The 13,314-nt window shown below is 64.9% G+C and overlaps 1 protein-coding gene across 7 annotated transcripts in view; it reads right to left on the bottom strand.

The window, feature by feature from the left end:
* Window positions 1-13,314, bottom strand: part of IQSEC1 (IQ motif and Sec7 domain ArfGEF 1) — a 125,151-nt gene that overhangs the window by 23,238 nt on the left and 88,599 nt on the right. For all 7 annotated transcript variants that reach the window (XM_056129719.1, XM_056129717.1, XM_056129716.1 and 4 more), the window contains one exon: window positions 3,136-3,427. In XM_056129719.1, the coding sequence (XP_055985694.1) occupies window positions 3,136-3,427 (292 nt within the window). The remainder of the gene's footprint in view (window positions 1-3,135; window positions 3,428-13,314) is intronic.

Genomic DNA, 13,314 nt, shown 5'->3' with positions numbered 1-13,314 from the left:
ACTTCCGGGAGGCCCCAGAGTTTGGCCGTCTGGAGTGGCTGGCATCATCTGACTGCCATGTGACTGCCCAATTGTCTGGCCACCTGTGAAACAGGCAGCTCTGGGCCCTGCGACGGGGGTCAGCGAGCACTCAGGTCGGAGCATCGGGGGGGTGGAGGGTCTGGCTCGGAGTGAGCACAGAGGCACCTGGGGCTTTGACACTCCCCACCGCATTTCTGCAAGCTTTATAGTTTCTGGGGGGTGCCACGCCCCCCACTATACTGAAAGGGAAACTGAGGCCCAGGGAAGCCCTAACCAAAACCTGGAGGCCTCCAGACTGGAAGTGGGCCCACCTGGTGAGTCCGGAACCCCACACAGGGCGGGGCCGGGGAACCCTCAGATGTCTCCGGCCCCCCGTCTCCAAGTCCCCTGTGGGTCTCCACACATGCACACGTGGATGTGTGTGCATGAGAGTGTTTGCATGAGTGTGAGCGAATGTGTCTGTGTGCATGTGTGTAAGTATGCATGGGTATGTGAGCGTGTGTGTACATCTGTCTGCGTGTGTACGTTTGAGTGTGTACGAACGTGTACCTATGTTTAGGCATGAGTGTGTGTATTGTGTATGAGCATGTGAATGTGCATGTGTGTATGTGTGTGCATAAGAGCATGTGTGTGTACGAGTATGTGAAAGTATGTGCATAAGCATATCCATGAGTGTATGTCAGAGGATACGAGTGTGAGTGTGAGTGTGCTTGTACGAGTGTGTGTGCATGAGTGTGTGCGTGTGCATTGTGTGAGGGTATGTGTGTGCTTGTGTGTGTGAGTATGCGAGTGTGTGCTTGTGTATGAATGTGTGTGCGCATGAGTGTGTGCTTGTGGATGAGTGTGTGTGTATGAGTGTGAGTGTGTGCGCATGAGTGTGTGCTTGTGCATGAGTGTGTGTGCATGAGTGTGTGAGTGCATGAGTGAGTGGTGGCGGGGGCTGATGTGCAGGCAGCGGGGCGGGGTGTCTTCCCGGGTCAGGGGCCAGGCCTCCCCTCTCTGAGAAGCGAGGGTGGTCAGCTCCACGGGGCCCCCAAGCCTGTGGGTGCGGAGGACCGGGAGGGCGCGGGGAGCAGGGGTGTGGGTGACAGCGTGGCTGCCCGGAGCACCAGGGCGGGTTCTGTTTTCTCGCTCGCCCCGAAGTTACTGAACTCGGTCCAAGCGAATGAGCTCACTTCCCCTCCCAGAGCCGGTCTCGGTTCTCGGGGTTATGCCAGGCGGCGCCTGGGGGCCGAGAAGGGGCCCAGGCTGTGCTCCAGAAGGTCCTTCTCTCCTTCCTGCCGAGGCGGGGGCTGGCCTTCCTGAGCAGGACGGAGGGTCTCTGCCACTGTAGGCCACCCCCCCCAACATGGAGCTCTGCAACAGGCGTGACCCTGGGGCGGTGGGGGGGGTGCCTCCTCCCTGAACCCTTGTAGTTGGGGCGAGCATCTCCCCCGAATCCTGTCTGTCCCTTCTGCACGGCCAGTGACACCTGGGGGCCCCACCTGCAGGCTCAGTGGCCCTTCCTCTGGGCTGCGCCCTGTCTGCACGGGAAAGAGGGGGCCCCCCGCCCCCCTGGGCCCTGCTGTGGGGATGTGCACCCACAGGGACGCCTGGCCAACTGGGGGCGCTGGTGGAGCTGGGTCCCCTGGAACCCCCACAGCACCCTGAAGGGGCCCTTCGCAGTTCCAGGGGCAGCCTGGAGCCTTCCAGAAAGCAACTGCTCAGCCCTCTCCCTGCTGGAACCTTCCAGAGGCTCAGAGGGAAAGTGCCCATTCCCCGAGGCTTCGTGATCTGTGGGGACTTTGTGCCAGCCAGACTCCTTGGGGAACGGGCACCCTTTCACCCGGCAGGGCCATCTGTGCTCCGTCTGCCAGGAAGCTGAGTGGAAGACATGGTGCTGGCCCGGGTTCTGGGGACTACCTCCTGCCCTGCTCTGTCCAGCCCTGCTCTATACACTGTCTGGTCCTGCTCTGAATTCTTTCCGTCCTGCTGCTGCCTCAGGGCCTTTGCACTTGCCATAAACTCTTCCCTCCACGCCCCCTCCTCTTCCTCACCACCCTACTCTGTCTCCCCACTCTGGTTCACGGTCTCCAGGGAGGCCTTTCAGCCCTTCTTTCTCCCACTGCAGACTGGCCCCCCCAACCACACTCTGGTGTGTGTGAAACCCACCAGCTCGGGGGCAGCAACCTGCAGTGTGGCATTCTCAAATCCAGCCGTCCTCCTGGCTAACCTCGGCCCGGGCGGCTGAGATGTCCCAGCACCCCGCAGGTATCTGGGCATGGAGCAGGCCCCCGGCTGTGAACGGGACGCCCTGGACTGGCCATCAGAGCTGGCGCCATGAGTCTGTCGGTCCTGCCCGCCCTCAGTCTACCCTGCGACCTGAGGCAGATGCTGTCTGTCTACATGGGTCTGATCCACTCAGGGCTGAGGCCATCTTGGCCTGCCGTGGACACGTGCCCCTCGGCCTCACGCCCAGAGTCAGGGATGAAGAGACTGGGCCCCCCAGAGGGATGATGTCTGAGCAGGGCAGCCACGGGCAGGGGCAGGGAGGGGACACCCGGGCTGTGCCCCCAAGAGGCTGCAGCCAGGAGCCAAAACGCTGCACAGACAGGCTGACCCAGGGCTCCTGGAGGCCTGGAACCTTCTGCCCCGTCTCGCCAAGGCTCACCACTAACGTGGCTCAGGGCTGAGCTGCCCCCGGCCCGAGGGGCTGGACTGAGAAAGCTCACAGCACGGCTTGGCCCCTGCTGGTCCCAGGGGGGTCCTGGGGAGGTGGCGGGGGCGGGAGGGGGGGCCGGCGCAGGGAGGCAGTGCGCGTGCCCGCGGGCGCGCGGGGCCGTCATGCCGAGTTATAATAAGCAACGTGGCCTCAGCGCTGGCCGGCGCGAGCTTCCTCCTGGGGCCTGAGCTATTTCTGTGCTGACTGACCTTCTCCTCTCGCAGCTGCCTCCGGCTTGGCTCGGGGGTGCTGGGGAGCGGGGCTGGGGGTCCTGAGTGGTGGATGGGAGCCCCCTAAAGCCGTGGGGCGGAGGGCTGAGAGACGGGGAGGGGGGAGGAGGGAGGTGGCGGGCCTGCCGCAGACACAGGGCCCCGGTGCGCCCGCCCACCCGCCCGGGGGCCGGCCCTGCCCACCTGCTTGTCCTGCAGGTCGGAGGAGAGCTCATAGCTCTCGGACAGCGAGCGCGAGCGCTTGATGGCCTCCTCCTCGGCCTGCTTGCGCAGGATGGACGTCGAGTGCTGCAGCTTGGGCCTCCGCACGCGCTGCTGGCCCGGCGGCCCCGGGTACAGCCCATAGGCGCCCACGGCCGCGTGCTCGTAGTGGTCGGGGCTCAGGCTGGAGCCGGGTGCGAGCGGACCCTGGTGGTAGGCCGAGGGGCTGTCCAGGGACGTGCCGGTGTCGCTGCTGGGGCCTTCGCCCTCGACGCTGGGGACAGAGAGAGAGAGAGTTCCCGTGAGCACGTGGGGGCTGGCGCTGAACCAAGGGTGGACCCCACAGCCCCCCCTTCCTGCCCCCAGCCCAGCTGTGCTCCACGCTCATGGCTGCTTGGGGGTCCTGCTGTGACCCCTGCTGGCCACCTGGTATGGGGTCACTCCCACCACCCCCAACCACCACCAGGGGCCGCAGCTCAGGGATGACAGAGGCTGGGGTCCTGCCAGGGTCACTGAGGGTGAGCAGGAGGGACTGTCACCTCCCCTTCCTTGTTCCCACCTCCCTGCTGGGACGGGAGCTGGATGGAGCACACGCCTGGCACCCAAAGGTCCGGCTTCTGGTGGGTGCGGAGTCCCTGGGAACACCCAAGCCGTCTGCCAGATGCCTGCATTTCTGCCTATGTGAACAGCTGCCACTGGCCAGGGCCCTGGGCATTGCGTCCCGGGGTGGGGTGCAAGCCCCCCGCGTGCCAGCCTGGGAGCCCATGGGGAGCCCTCAGAGGGGCCGCGCTTGGGGACAGGGCCTCGAAAGGCGACATGAGGGCCACAGGGTGTGGGCTGGGGAATGGAGCACTGAGTCAGGCTGAGGGCAGGGGGTCAGGCACGAGCCCCTGGGGGTGGCCAGCTCGGGGCCTCGGCCCCCTTTTCTGTACAAGGCCCTGGGAGGAACCACTTGTTTAAGGTTCCTGGGCAGCGAGGCGATCGGGGTGAGGCTGACGCCATCTGGCTCCCGGGTTCCCTCCGCCTCACTGGCCTCAGCCCCCCCCCCAAAGTTTTGCGCCTGCAGGAGAGGGACCCCTAGAGTGGTTGCCGCAGAAGCTGCCACTCCTGTGGGCATTTGCGCCACGCCCCTTCACACCAATCCCACAGTTCCCACTGGTGTCCTGCGTCAGTGGCCGTGCGTGCTCGGGGCAGGGCGCCGGTCCAGGCGTCTCTGGACTTTCACACCCAGCATGCTGTCTGGCACATAGGAGGTGCTCAATAAACACTCAGCAAATGATTGAATAAAGAAAAAAGTAAAAGTAAAAGTAAAAAGGGCGGGCGGAGGCCTCTGGGGAGGGCCTGGGCTGGCCCGGCTGTGGCTGTCCTTCCGCCCAGCTGCCCAGCCGGTGGCAACGCTTTTTTGCATTCTCCAGCCTGAGGCCCAAGTCCTCATCCTGCTTCACGACTCCGCCTGTTCCTTACAGGACGGACTGTTCCCTCTCAGGAGGAGGGGGGGCTCAGGACAGTGAGGGCACTGAGTGCGGGCAGGGGAGGGACCCCAAGAGGTGTGTGGAGCGGGGCGGCGGACCCCAGGAATGCGATTCCGCCCGGAGCCAGGGTCGGGCTCCAGCTCACAGGGTGCGTCAGTGTGAAGCCCCCACTGGCTGGCTCTGAGCCCGCGGACAGCCCGGGGTCTCCGGCAACAGAGGGCCTGTGTGGGGAGCCCTGGGCCGGGACTGCTGGCGGGGACACCCCTCCGGAACCAGGGTTGGCCCCGGCCACCGCCCGACCCCAACAGTCCCCTTACTGTCCCCTTCGCGTCAGAGCCGCTGGCCGGAAGCCAGTCCAGACGGAGCCTCCCGCCCCAGGCCCGGCGAGGCTGCCTGGGAGGTCCATGCAGGCCCGGCTCAGCCGGCATCAGGGAGCACCCAGCTCTCTCCCCGTCGCCCTCCCACACCTTCTAGACGGGCGAGTTTGTGGGTGTCTCTTCCTGATGCCCCCTCTTGCCCCAGCACCCGGGAAGGATGTGGGAACATACCCCCAGGTCTGTTGCGTGCCACCCCCCACCCCCCATCGTCGGGTAACGCGCTCAAACCAGCTCAGAACTTTGCCCATCACCAAAGTGATGCAGGCAGGATCCGGGTGTCAACACTGGCCCCCCACATTCCATCCATCACCAACTGCTGGGAGCCAACGTGAACGGTGCCCGAGTGCAGGGGTCGGCCCTTCCAGACCCCAAATCAAACCAAGCTCAACAGTCCGCACAGAGAAAGGGTGTCCGGGCCGTCTGCCACCTGCCACGGCAGCAAGCAGAAAGAGCAGAGATCGGCCAAGGGCATTGCTTCCTGATGGGGCCAATCAGAAACCGGCAGGGGAGCGAGAGCACTGCGGGGAGGGCACCTGCCTTGCACACAACCAGCCCAGGTTCAGTCCCCGAGCCCCACCAGGAGTGATCCCTGAGTGCAGTCCGGAGTGAGGCCTGAGCACTGTGGGGCGTGGCCGGAAGACCAAAGTGAAGAGAGACACAGAGAGTCTTTCCTGGCCAACTGGGAACGTGGGAGCCTTCTGGACCTCCCAAGCGGTGTGCAGGGGGCTGGGGGCTGGGGGCTGCGGATGCGGCACTGCTGGGACCCCCCCCCACCCCCCGTATGGGGGACCACGTGTGTCAGTGTGGAAGCCGCGGGTTGTGCGCTGCGCACGCGCCCTGGCTCTGGCCCGGCCCCCGGCCGCAGAGAGCACGTCTGGAGCCGAGCCTGTGCACTCGGGGCAGGGCTGCGGCATTTTCCCAGAGAGCCGGAGCAGCAGTTTCCAGCCGGCGCCATGGCCGCCCGCCTGACCCGTCCAGATGTTCCTTCCAGAAGCACCCGGCACTGACTTCGGGGGGGTCCGACGGGCCTCCCCCTTCCTGACTCAGGCTCAGCGGCCCCCAGCGTCTGTCCAGGGTGCTGAGGGACATGAGACACTCCCTCCAGACAGCCCCACCCAAGTGGGATGCAGACCCCCACCCCGCCCACGTGGCCTCTGCCCTGAGTGGGGTGTAGACCCCCACCCCACTCACGTGGCCCCTGACCTAAGTGGGGTGCAGACCCTGCCCTGCCCATGTGGCCTCCGCCCTGAGTGGGGTGCAGACCCCGGCCCCGGCCCCGTGGTCTCCGCCCTGAGCCTGTGGCCCAGCGGGGTCCCCACCCCACTTCTTTGCCCTTCTCCCCCGCCTCGACTCCCAGCCAGGGCTCACAGGCTCGGAACACGTGCTCGCACGACTCCTGGGGTTAGACGTAACCAGGGAGCGGACGGGTCCAGGCTGGACTCTGCCACGTCCGCAGAGTTCCATTGGAGGGGCTGACCTGCTCTCCCCGGCGTGCTCCAGGACCCACTGTAAGCTGATAGCACTTCCCAGGGTCACTGTTTCCGCTGGGAGATATGGTCACCAGGGGCCTGGCTGAGACAAATGAATGGCCATGAAACGAGACCTCGGTCCGGGCCACGAGTGCGGTCAGGTGCCGCTGAGGTGTGTTGGGCTGCCGGGGATGTGCCAACATGGTGGTCACGAGCACGGGCACACAGTGTCCACCCGCCCGCCACTGAGACACCCCTAGCCTGGCTGGCCCGAGAGCAGTTCTGCTGCCCACCCCCCGCCCCCTGGGTTCTAATGCAGCCTGCAGGGCAGCCCATATGAGCGGGCGCTGCTCGGCCGACAGCCTGGCCCGAGCCCAGCCGCCCTCCCCCCACCCCGTGCCCATATGGCGGAGCAGGGAGCAGGTGTCAGTGCAGACAGGGTCACCCGCTTACAAGGCTGAGCGCGCACTCTCCCCAGAGGGGCAGCAGCAGGCCAGGAAGCCCATGCGTCTAACTACTGCCGGTCACTCTCTCTCTCACTGGGCACCAGCCACCTCTCGGCCTGCAGGGCCCCTCCCCAAGGCAGACAAGGCCCTGGGTGGGGGTGGGGGAAGGCCGGAGTCCCACCCCACGGCCCAGACGCCACGTCCCAACTCTGGCCAGGCGGTGAGTCAGGCCGGGGGCCCTGGTCTCTCGCCCGGGCCAGAGATGCCTCTAATTATGGCTGTGGGGTCAAGGGGCCTGTTCTCTGGAAGACCGTTAGTCAGACGCGGGTCTGGGCAGAGGAACAGGGCCCGGGGGAGCAGGGGCGGCCCCTTGGCGGCTCGGTCTACACGGCTGGCGGTGCTGTAAGCTTTAAGGAACTCGGTTTGTTCTTATTGGGCCTCTAATGAGCCGCCTTCGTCACACACATGTGCGTGCATATGTGTACATGCGTGCACACACACGCACACACACGCACACACATGCATATGTGCACACACATGCATGCAACACACGCGTACACACACGTGCGTGCATGAACACATGCATGAACACACAGGGGCTTCTGTGATGGCAGCTACTCAGAGCATCTGCCAGGTGGCCACTTCCTCGTCACCTGAGAGAATGAGGAAGGAGCCCGCCACTGTCCCCTGTGCCGGGGAGCCGGAGCTGTCACTGGACCAAGGTCACTCATGCAAGGGGCCAGTGTGGCTGAGATGTGCGTCCACGCCGCGCCACCCGGGCACACTGGAGGCTGCAGGTGCAGCCTGGGAAATACCCAGGGTGCCTGGCAAGGCCAGGGTGAAGGCTGCCCAGGGCCCCGCACAGACACTCAGCCCTGACCAGAACCGCACCGTGCCCCACACCTGGTCCCACGGGGGCTCTGCAGGCACCCACGCCCCTGGGCCCATCACCCACAACGAGGAGGGGAGCGGCCGCTCAGCGTGGGCCTGGGGAGGGTGTGGGTGGCAGGAGGCAGCCCCTGGGGGAGGGGCCAGGGGAGACCGAGCCACGGAGGGAGGCCTTGGCACTCCGGGTGCTCAGGCAATGCTGCCTCTTGAAAACCCCAGGACGGGTTCAGAGCTTCCAAGGACAGGTCTGGTTCTGGGGCAACCCAGAAACATATGGAATCTGTGCCCCCCGCATCTCTTCCCTCGGGTGTGGCAGAGCCCGGGAGCTTGGAGTGCGGTGGGGGGTTGGGTCAGGGGAGAGCTGCTTGCCTCGGTCTCTCCCGCTCTCTCACACACTCAACACTCACTGGTTACACGTATACTCTCACACACGTACTCTCACACTCACTACATATACACAAACACACTCTCACAGACACTCTCACGACACAGAACTCACACAAACAGGATCACACACACTCACAAAATACTCTCACAGACACTACACACACACACACATACTCTCTCCTACACACTCTCACTCTCATACACTCACACAAACAGCTTCACACACACTCAAACACTCTCACAGACACTATGTACACACTCATGCAAACACACTCACAGACACTAACCATACACATACACTCCCACACAGACACACTTTCTCACAAACACTCTCACTCCACACACTCTCACACACCCTCTGACAGACTCTCACTCCGCACACTCTCACACGAGCACTCTCTGACAGATTCTCACTACACATGCTCTCACACAAACCTACACTCACAGACAACCTCACCACACACACCCCACCCTTACACACACTCATACACAGCTCACACTCTTATGTACTCAACACTCATATATACTCACACACTCACCTACACACACACACACACCACACCATTCTTCTGCTACACACTCTCACATACATGACCCCCACCCCCAGCGCCCGGTGTTGATGGGGGTCTGAGGAAGGTGAGGGTCCCCGTTCCCAACTGAGCCCTCGTGGAGCGAGACAGACACCCCAAGGGAACCAGGTCGCCCACAGCCACCTGCCTGGGCACCGCCTCTCCCAGCAGTGCCGCCCAAGCCCAGGTCCCCGTCCCGGCCTCGCTGTGGAGCCTCCGCTGCTCACACCGACGCTCCGAAGGTCCCTCCCAGAGGAGGTGACGCTCCCAGACACCGGGCAGTGGGCGCTGCTCCCCTTCAGGCTCCCACACACGCCCTCCCCTTCTCCAACACTGTAGCCCGGACCCTCCCTGAGCCTCCTCCTGGGTTCCCGCTCCCTGGGGTGGAGCCCATGTCCCGTCCTCCCAGCTGGTCCTCCCGATCTGGACCCTGGGCACCTGCTGTCCCCGCGTCCCCAGACCCTTGGCACCTGCTGCCCCTGCGTCCCGTTCTAGCTCTCGGCTGGTCCTCTGGAACTGGGTCCTTGGCACCTGCTGTCCCCGTGGCCACCTGGCACTCACCCTCCTTCAGTTTCTGTTCAAAGGTCATCGAGACTCCTCTCCCGGCCTACTGACCCCTCCCTGTCCATGTGTGGGTGACGCCTCCACCACCCACCTGGGCTCTGCCTGGCAGCTTCCTCCCCAGGCCCGGGGCCACCGCCCCTAGCACCTGGTGGGCACAGCGACCCTGTGGTGCTGAGCACCCTGCAGACCAGGCTAGGGGCTGCCACTGGGTGCCCAGGGTGGTCTGTGAGTGAGTGTATAGCCCTGGTCTGACAGAGACATGCAGAGATAGAGGCAGACAGAGAAAAAGATGGACAGAGAGACAAGTGAACAGACAGACAGACAGAGAGGCAGCTGGAGCCAGCACCTCCGAGGGCCAGAGGGGCCCTTGGCCATTGTGCTGAGGGCACAGGGTGAGGATCTGTGTCCCTCTGGCCTGGCACTGGCCCAGGAAGGGCGCTGCCATCACCCATCCTGAGCCCGGGGTGCTGTGTGGCGGGCTCACCCCCACGAGCAGGCGGGGAACAGGCTTGGATGTGGGCGTCGGGCACAGCCAGGAGCCGGGAGGACCCCAGCCCTCACACAGGCCCTGTCTGTCGTCCACGTCAGACCACTGAACTCGCAGGTGACATCACAAGGAAACAAGTGAGGGCGCAGGATGGGGCGCACAGGCTCCCGGGTACCGTGCACACACACACCTTTTCCAGGGAGCCTTTGGCCCAGTGCCACCAGCCTGCCCATCTCGCAGGCCACAGCTGACAGTGAGGAAACGCTGAACGCTGGTTCGGTAAGCAAAGCTCTAAAAATAGCCGCCCCTCTGAACGGCTCATTGTTCGGGCTCTGTGTTTTCCTGCGGCCCGAAAGGCACTTCTGGAGGTCTCGGTGCCGGGTAATTAGTGATAAAGCTGCCGCCACCGGGAGTGGCACGGGGCCAGGTCTTATCGCTCCCGGGCAGGGCAGGCCCGGAGTGGGGGTGGGGGTCAGTCAGACAGCCCCGGCCTTCTCCCAGGGGTGCATGCCCGCCCTCCAGTACCCATGCACTGGGGGCCCTCCAGGAGTAGATGTTGTTCTACTCGGGGGTCCCCTTGGAAGGAGCGGACAAGGAGAATAGGGGTTTGAAGGGGCTCTGGGCTCAGTCCTGCGCCGGGTACAGCCCAGGGAGGACTGAGGCAGGCCTCAGGCTCCCCAAGTCGGCCTTGGTTTGACCCCAGCTTGCTCTTGAGGTGACAAGGCCCCCTGGATGGCTCACTCACCCCCTCCCGCTCCCGGGAAGATGGCCACTTGGGCCTTCCTCGGGACAGGCCTGGACATCTAAGGATTTCCAGGCTATATGCGGGAGAAGACTTGGGGCCTCCCAGATCATTCTAGGGAGGACTCTCCCCCCCACACCCCGGGGGCTGGTACCTGCCGCCTCAACTCAGGCATCTCTGAGTGCAGGGAGGGGGCAGTCAGGGGGCTCCACGCTGTGTTGGGGTGTGTTTTAGGGATGTTTCCGGGCCATCTGAGCATCTGTCTCTCTGTCCATCTGTCTGTCTGTCTCTCTGGGGAGCTGGGCTGGCCCCGCCTGCTGCTCCGTGGTGAGCTGCTCCCATTAAAGCAGCTACAGTATGAGGGTGAGCCCTGCAGTGGGAATTCGGGGTTCTGGTGACATGGAGGGTCAGAGGTCAGCCCTGAGAACCGGGACCCGGCGACTAGGGTGGGTCTGAGGGGGCCTCAGTGCCGGCCAGCCGGGTTAGGGGGTCTCCCCTGGCGGGAGGGAAGGAAACGGGGTGCTGCCGGCCACGCCTCCAGTCCCGAGCACGCGGCGCTCTCAGGCCTCAGACCGTGCGAGCGGCCTCGCCTCCCCTGCAGTGGCCTCCACGCCTGTCTCTCGGGTTAGCGTCAACCCGGGCGGCCGACCAGCTCCTCGTCCTTCGGGATCAGAGACGGAGGCCGCTCGGCACCACGGGGCATGGTTTGCGCACAAAGACAGACAGAATGAGTGGGTGAATGAGTGAGCGGGGAGCAAGTGTCCGGATGAGAGGGAGTGAACGGTGCATGAGTGGATGAATGAGTGAATGCAGCCCACACAGACCCGGCAGTGCCGTTCCTCGTTCCCTCCTTCTCTGGGGACACGGGACCTGAGGCTGTGTGCGTGGGGCCGAGCACACCCTCAGCCGCTTAAGTCCCGAGTCCGTCTCCTGCCGTCTCTTTCTCCCATGCCCTGGCGCTGCCACCCTCGCCCGGGCCTCGCTGGGCTTCCTCCGGGCCCCCTCTCGATCCAAAGGCCAGGGGCAGGCTCACGGGCTGCAATCTGGCTGGTGCGGAGGGCACGGAGCTCAGCCCCGGGGACCCCGAGCCCCGGACGGGGGTCGCCCCTGAGCCTCACTCAACCCTGCAGCTGGCCGGGAAGGGTTCCTGGGGGCAGACACACTCCCAGGTCTTGCGCCCCGAAGCCACAGCACCCGTGTGCCCCCCCCCCCCCATGGCCCCCCGCGCCAGGGCTCCCTCCCCGGCCTCTCCCAGAGGTCTGTGGGCTGGGCCGGTGCTGGCGGGGCTGCAGGCGGCAGGGGGGAGCGCAGGCTCCGACACAGGCTGGCGAGCACACGGGCACCTGGGCAGGAGCCAGCTGGCAGCGCGGAGCCTGGGAGGCGCTGGCGGGGGGCAGAGACAAACACCCGGCAATCAGACCCAGCCAGGGTGTCTGCGGGCGAGGCCTGCGATAGAGACGTCACTATCAGGCCTGGCCTGCCTGGGGATGGCACCCTGCGTCCTGGGACCAGAGTACACGCAGGAGGAGGCAGCCTGGATGCGGATCCGACAGCCTGGCCTGGGACACGCCTTCCTGCTCCCCGGGGGCCATCGAGGCCAGGGGACGGCACATCTCTCGGCAGCTGGATGGGAGGCCTGGGTGCCCAGAGACCGGGCTGGTTGCCCACCCCGCTGTTCTTGGGGATAATCTGTTCTCGGGGATGCAGGAGGTCTCAGGCCCAGGGGTCCTACAAGGCCCCCAACACAGCACAGGGCTCAGACCGCCACCCTCTGGCCAAGACCAGGTTGTTTTGGGCTTTGCTTTTGAAATTGGAGCAAAGCCCCCGCATTTTAATATCTAGAGATCTGAGAGGAAAATCCAGACTGCGGATTTCTGGGGCTGGAGAGGGGGCAGCTGAGAATCAATCAGGCCATGGCGTGTGTGTGCCCTGTGGATGATGTGGATGATTCCCCCCACCACCCCGCCCCAGTGGGCAGCCTCGTCCATCAGAGGCCCGCCAGGAGCCACCGCCTCCATCCCTCCTTACTGCCGCCAGCATCCGGTTACTCCTGGCCTGCCGTCACCTTCCTGCTATCCGGGGTGCCCACATCTGCAAAGGCGCTGGCGCGAGAAGTCCGGAGCGTGTGCACAGAGGGCGCCGGGATCCGTGGTTCCCAAGGAACCTGATTTAGAAAGCCACATCCCCGGGGGCAGAGTTCAGCGGATTCCAGCGTGCACAGGGCCGGTGGGAACGCGTGGCCTTCCTTCCGCTCGGCCGCAGCCGGGTTCCAGGGCGGGGGGGGGGGGGCGGGGGACAGGATCTTCACGGGACCCTAACTTGAAAAGGCGCGCCAGCCCCCAGCAACCGTGGGTGTCACCACACGGCCTCCAGGCTGCCTAAGAAACTGTCAGGGACGACGGATGCTGACTCCAAGGCCGGCGGGGTCCCGGGATGCCCACTCCTGTTGCAGCATCCAGTCTGGGTACAGGGTGCTGGCCAGTGGCCACAGGAGCACGCACCCTGGAGAGCTGCAGCTCGGACCCGCTGCGGCTCCCCTGGTTCCACTAGTTCTGGGCAATGGGTCACCGGGTCACCGCCCCTTGCTTCCCTGCCGCCTTCCCGCCAGAGTATGGGACTCGGTGAGGACTCTGCCGGCCACCCCGGAAGCCCCGGTGCAAGACGGTCCCCACGCTGCTCGCTCGGCTGAACAGTCTGGGGCAGTGAGCCCTGGCCGGAGCGGGGAGGAGGGGCAGCCCCCCGGGGCTCAAAGCAGACCCG

The sequence above is a fragment of the Sorex fumeus genome, unplaced genomic scaffold, assembly GCF_029834395.1.
Source record: "Sorex fumeus unplaced genomic scaffold, SorFum_2.1 ptg000072l, whole genome shotgun sequence".
In the NCBI taxonomy this organism is placed as follows: Eukaryota; Metazoa; Chordata; class Mammalia; order Eulipotyphla; family Soricidae; genus Sorex; species Sorex fumeus.
This window is presented reverse-complemented; position numbering and strand designations above follow the sequence as displayed.